The sequence below is a fragment of the Myotis lucifugus genome, unplaced genomic scaffold (assembly GCF_000147115.1).
Source record: "Myotis lucifugus unplaced genomic scaffold, Myoluc2.0 scaffold_716, whole genome shotgun sequence".
Lineage (NCBI taxonomy): Eukaryota > Metazoa > Chordata > Mammalia > Chiroptera > Vespertilionidae > Myotis > Myotis lucifugus.
This window is the reverse complement of record NW_005871764.1, coordinates 189609-195728: the sequence shown is the minus strand read 5'-3', so window position 1 is coordinate 195728 and position 6120 is coordinate 189609. Positions and strand designations below refer to the sequence as shown.

The 6120-nt window shown below is 53.0% G+C and overlaps 1 protein-coding gene and 1 pseudogene across 1 annotated transcript in view; both read right to left on the bottom strand.

Annotated features, from left to right (window-relative positions):
* Positions 1-3254: 3254 nt before the first annotated feature.
* LOC102424262 (E3 ubiquitin-protein ligase TRIM38-like) overlaps positions 3255-6120 on the bottom strand; it is a 9091-nt gene continuing 6225 nt past the window's right edge. The window contains exons 4-5 of the mRNA XM_023746664.1: positions 5512-5801; positions 3255-4007 (exon numbers count right to left, since the gene is read on the bottom strand). Of these exons, the coding sequence (XP_023602432.1) occupies positions 3428-4007; positions 5512-5801 (870 nt within the window). The 3' untranslated portion in view covers positions 3255-3427. The remainder of the gene's footprint in view (positions 4008-5511; positions 5802-6120) is intronic.
* Positions 4631-6025, bottom strand: LOC111823835 (annotated as a pseudogene).

The following is a 6120-nucleotide window of genomic DNA, read 5'->3' as shown; positions in this document are numbered from 1 at the left end:
CAAGGCCGTGAAGCCCAAGAAGGTGGCCAAGAGTCCAGCCAAGGCCAAGGCCGTGAAGCCCAAAGCGGCCAAGGCCAAGGTCCAAGCCCAAGAGGCGCGCCCCAAGAAGTAGGTCCGGGTTGGAACCTGTTCCTATAACCCAACGGCTCTTTTAAGAGCCACCTACTGCTGCTGGAAAGAGCTTGGGGTGCGCGGGCCTCTGGCTCAGTGAGATCTCGGCCCCCCTGCAGATGCAGCCTCGGGACCCCCGGGAAATTCTCACTCGGAGCCCAAAGTTACCGGGAATGTTGGGGGGTTCGCGGTGGTTTACCCGCAGCAGGACTTGGGAAACACCAGTCCTGTGTGTTCACCTGAGGGTTTTAGTAGACCCACACCCCAAGCTAGTCAGTCACCGAATCAACCAGAACATTTTAAAAGAAAAAGATTCCCAGCCCAGGCTGGGAGGGCTCCCTTTTCCAGGCAGGGTTTCCCTGCGGCCTCAGATGGAACTGGGAACAGCATTGCTGGAGCGGTCTTCTCTGAAGTTGGGAAATGCTTTTGGGGTGTCCCGTGAAACCTTGGGCTCAACATCTGCCCTGGCAGCCGCAGGCGAGCTGTCCCGAGTGGCCGTGAGTCACCCGTGTGTCCAGCAGGTGGGCCTCTGGCGCCTGCACAACACGCCGACCTCTGACCCTGGCAGGTTAGCTGACTGCCCCGTAGCTTCTAGCTGTTGTCAGGAGCTCAGCTGCCAGGGCACGAGAGAGCCGGAGCCCAAAGCCCTTCCCGGTTTGCCTTCTGGAGAAACAACTGGCCGGATCGGGTCACATTTGCAATTCCCTGCCTCTCACCGGTTTTCTACCTGGTGGCGTGCACTGTGCCAGATTGAACACACACGTGGGACACGGTCGCAGAATTGCCCCTTTAAGCTTTAGGAATTTTAATTCTGGGGTTCACAGTGTACTGCCCTTTTTCATATCCTAGAGCAATCAGTATATGATGAGCCTGGTTTCCTCGCTGTTCCTTAAGGCAGCTCAATTCGTTCGTTCATTTTTAATATATTATTGATTTCAGAGACGGAGAGATAGAAACATCAATGATGAGAGAGGATCATGGATCCGCTGCCTCCTGCACACCCCACACTGGGGATGGAGCTGCAACCTGGGCGTGTGCCCTGACCAGGAATCAAACCCTGACCTCCTGGTTCCTAGGTGGACGCTCAACCACTGAGCCACACCAGCCGGGCTGCTTTTTCTCTTAACAAAACCTTGAGAAAGTCCTTTGAAGTCAAGTCATCTTTTAAAAAGTGTCCTCCACGTGGGGTAGCGATGATAACCCATTAATAAGGATTGAGGTTCCCATTTGCCACTCCTGGCCATGGTGCGTAGACAAGAGAGTTCTAGTGCGGACATTGCCAGAGGAGAGTGCATTTTAATTTTCAGTTGGTTGCTGCTGACATATCCTGAAAATAGCTCTCCTCCCCCGCCAGCCCTGACGGGAGGTCTCCTTAACTCTGCAAGTCTACAACGTGTGGAATGATTTCACACCGTCACTCATTCTTTAGGTTATTGGTCACTTGAATATGCACTTACATGGTTTGCTCATCGCTGGGAAGTCAGTCTGTCTTTCTCTTGTCCCATTGGCTTTCTTTTCTTACATATAATAGAAAAATAACCTTATATTTATCTCCTGTGTGATAGTTTTCTAATAGGGGTTTTTTTTTTCTATATTTTCGTTGTCTATGATGTAGTTTCCACTTATATGTGTTATATATCACAAGTCATTAAATATATGTACTTTTGGATATTAAATGTTTTCATTACAAACAATGCAATGGTTACACCGTGTTTCGCTTCTGCCTTTTGCTTTAAAAAGAACAGCCGTGTTCTCACAACCATGCGATGTTCTGTGGAATCTGGGCCCTCGCCTGGGTCGGTTGCCCAACTGAAACTAGGAAAGTTCTCCAGACAAGACGCCGTCGAGAACTAAATCAACCAGATTAAGGACACCCGGCGTGGCTGGCACCCTCACTGACCAGTCGTCTTCACCGGTGACCCCCAACATTTGCCTTTAGAAAACTCTGGATTGAAAAGCATCCCAGAGCCTGGGTTTCAGGGTGGCTCCCCATTTCCCCGAGTGGGAAGCCGTCGGGCACACACGACGTGACGCGAGTGAGTGCCGTATCTTCACATGTGCAGTCCCATCGGGGCCCTGGCAACCCCATGAGACAGAACTGTCCCTAATGTTCAGGTGGAAGGGAGGGAGGGAGGGAGGGCGCTCAGGCCTTAAGCGGGGCACCCCAGCGCCTGCGTGGAGATGGCTCCTTGCTTTGGAGCTGGGCAGGGACAGTGTGGATCTCGGCGGTATCTTGGGGTCCTTCCCCCGCCCCTGACAGCCCGAGAACCACGGAAGCAGGCCAATTTGTTCCTCAGCGCGCCGTCCGTGTTCCTTCCGACACGTTCATTATATTTTTAAGTTGTTGCTTGTCAGCAATTCCGCCTCCTTATGGGGTCCCCTTGCGGTCCAGACCCTGAGCACAGAGCTTGCCTGGCGTTGTGGGGGCCGTTCCTGCCTCCAGGAGCTCAGCACTGCTTTATTTATTTATTTATTTATTTATTTATTAATCCTCACCCGAGCTTTCTATTGATTTTCAGAGAGAGTGAAAGATAGACAGAATTATTGATGTGAGAAAAGCATATCTATTGGTTGCCTCCTGCACGGGCCCCAACCAGGGAGGAACGTGCCAACCGGGCATGCGCCCTTGGTGGGAATGGAACCATGACACCCTAGTTCATAGGTCCACACCCAACCACGAGCCGCGCAGGCCGGGTGTGGCTCAGATTATTAATCAACGGGTCAGTGGCTAAAAGACTCACCGCTAGTTTGGTTTTTCTGTTCTTTTCTGCAAATCCCCCCTCACCCCCGCCCTCCCAAGCTCAAACCATGTCAAACACACTGGGGGGGGGGGGGGGGGGACTTGGGCCTCCTGACCTCAGTCACCCCACCAGTCACCCCAGGACGTCTGGAAATCAAAGCTCTGAATCCTGAGAAGGGGGATGGAGAGGCCGAGGGTCAGACTGACCCCCTGTGGTATTTTTACAGTCTTTTTTATATATTTTTTTTATTGATTTCAGAGAGGAAGGGAGAGGGAGACAGAAACATCAACAAGAAAAAAATCATGGATTGGCTGCCTCCTGCACACCCCAACTGGGGATCGAGCCCGTAACCCGGGTGGGAATAGAACCGTGGCCTCCTGGTTCATAGGAGGACACTCAACCACTGAGCCACCCAGCCCAGCTTTCTCTCTCTCTGTCCATCCCCCGCCCCCTACCCCCCGCAGATGTATCCAGGACCCACTCACAGCCCAGCATTGTCTGGGCAGGGAAACCGCATGGAGAACACAGGCCCGAACCCCGCCCTAGGCCTTCACTCATTCTCTCTCCTGCTCTCCTCACTCGTCCGGGCTGGGCAGGAACAGGGGGGAATACGGGTAAACCTGGAGATAGGGCCGCAGGGCGTCCGGGAAGGCGGCCCTGGGGAAGGTGAACATGTGCGAGCCCGAGGTCCCGCTGTAGAAGGACACAAGCCCCACCTCGCAGTCCAGGAGAACCCCCACGACCAGGGGCCGCTCCTGCAGGCGCAGCGGCGTGCGCGGCCAGGTCAGCGCCACGTAGCCGTCCTTGGCGCCCAGCCGCAGGGCCCAGAAGCCGGTCTCGGGCCTCTGCGTGGTCCCCCCGAGCCGCTGCACGCTCTCCAGGCAGACGCCCACGTCCCAGCCCGTGCCCTCGCCCACGTCCACCTCGAAGTACCGCCGCCCGGACGCGAAGCTCTGCCGGCCCAGGATGCAGGGCGAGGCCATGAACCTCCAGGGAGAGGTGTCCGCCTCGCGCTGGGGGCCCCGCGTCACTTGTCTCTGATCCTGGGACACAATTAGTTCCGGATGCGCTGTTTCTGGATCCAGAGTCACGCCCACTGCAAGGGAGGGAGGAAAACAAAGATTTGGTTTTTGCGCGCCGAGAACACTTCCTTTTCTTTTATTGTATTTTATTATGTATTCATTTTTATGCAGGGATTTTATTTGCTTGTTTGTTTGTTTTTCAACTCTCGATCAAGGATGGTTTTCCATTGATTGATTGATTTTTATTATTTTTTTAAAATATATTTTTATTGCCCTAACCTGTTTGGCTCAGTGGATAGAGCATCAGCCTGCGGACTCAAGGGTCCCAGGTTCGATTCCGGTCAAGGGCATGTACCTTGGTTGTGGGCACATCCCCAGTAGGGAGTGTGCAAGAGGCAGCTGATCGATGTTTCTCTCTCATCGATGTTTCTAACTCTCTATCCCTCTCCCTTCCTCTCTGTAAAAAAAATCAATAAAACATATTTTTTTTTAAAAAAATATGTATATATATATATATATATATATATATATATATTTTTTTTTTAATGACTTCAGAGAGGAAGGGAGAGGGAGAGAGATAGAAACATCCATGATGGGAATCATGGATCAGCTGCCTCCTGCACGCCCCACACGGGATCGAGCCCGCAATGTGCCCCAGCCCTGTGCCCTGACCTGGAATCAAACCCCAACCTCCTGGGGGAGGGGGGGGGGGGCTCGGGCAACCGCTAGGGCCACACAGTTTATTTTACTTTATTTAATTTTATTTTTTAAGTTCTAGGGAATAAGTTTATTGTGGCAGAGCGTGTCACACACGACTGAGGGTGCGTACATTAGTGACATCACTCTGCGTCCTCCATCGGGTACAAGTGTGACAGGTTTCCTGCGTCCGGTTCCCACCATCACCTGCACGGCTTCCTCACTCTGACCCGTGAACATTTAACCCGACGGCTTCTGCTGACGCTCTGGTTCCAAACAAAACTCTGCATAAGCCTCTGAGTCCACCTCATCGTCAATATCATCCAAGTACGGTCACCACCCCGGACACACCTGCTCCGTTTTCTTCACAATCTGGAAAATGAGTCTTCTCTTCAAGTCACTCTTTTTTGTTTTTAATAAATCTTGATTGTTGAAAGTATCACATATGTCCTTCCCCCTCCCCCCCTCCCCTCCCGCCCTCACCTCACTCCTGATTGAATCGTGGTCGTCTGGATCAGCTGCAGGGAGAGGAACACCATCCGCTGGACCCAATGGTGGTTCCGTCACAAAACAGTTGGGATCATTCTCAGGTGCTGCTTCTTTTGGATGCTGATGTGGCATGGACTCTCCCCCGGTTACTTGTCTGGAGCTCTACAAGCTTCAAGAGCGTGTGCCTCACGTCGACAGTTCAGGGCGCGTCCAGGATGATGTATGCAATTGTCCCCATACTTTTGTCCATGTCCATCCTTCCTTGTCCCTTCCAGGCATGTTCCAACCCAGGCCCTGTCAACTCCAGGAATTTTACTGCACAAATTGAGTTATCATCCACAGAGTTAGAAAGGAGGGCATCCAACAACCCCCGAAAAGCAGCTGTTTGAGCCTGTCCATAATCCCCTTTGATCTTCAGTGGAAGATAAAGATCTCCTTGCAAGAGCACGAACCCATGGAATCGTTTCCGAGCTGCTTCATCCCCCTTGGCAGCTTGATCTCTAGGCTCATAATCAGCCTGACATCTTTGAAGGAGCACTTGGCGGAAGCTGCCCCTCTGTGAGCGAATGGTCAGGTGACGGGACAGGTAACCACACAGGCGAGCTCCCCCGCTGCGGAACCTTGGCACGGACATGGCCTGTTGATAGATGAGGCCCACAAGTTCTTCCAAAGCCTCGTCCGTGGTGACCCGGCCACTCAGGGTCTCTGCAAACTGTTCCATGTCAGTGTCACAACTGCCAGGCTGCTCTGTCAGACGGTTAAAGAAATCCAAACGAATACGGACAGAGGGAGACCATCCTCCCAGGGTCGTGGTGATTAGAAGAACCTCAGGGGTAGAATTCAGGGCGCTGGCAGACAGCATGGGCATTCACAGGGGAGCGACGACCACCCCGAGACTTGGACTCCCAGTTCTGCTGGGGTCTCGTTTGTTCCAAGAATGTCCCTTCAGAGGGTGGGGAAGGGGCGGCTGCAGGTTTCCTCCCAGGATCCTTCCTTGCGGACACACAAAGGGCTCCTGAGCGCCAATGAGCCACGCACCCGTGGGCCCGGGTGGGTTCGGG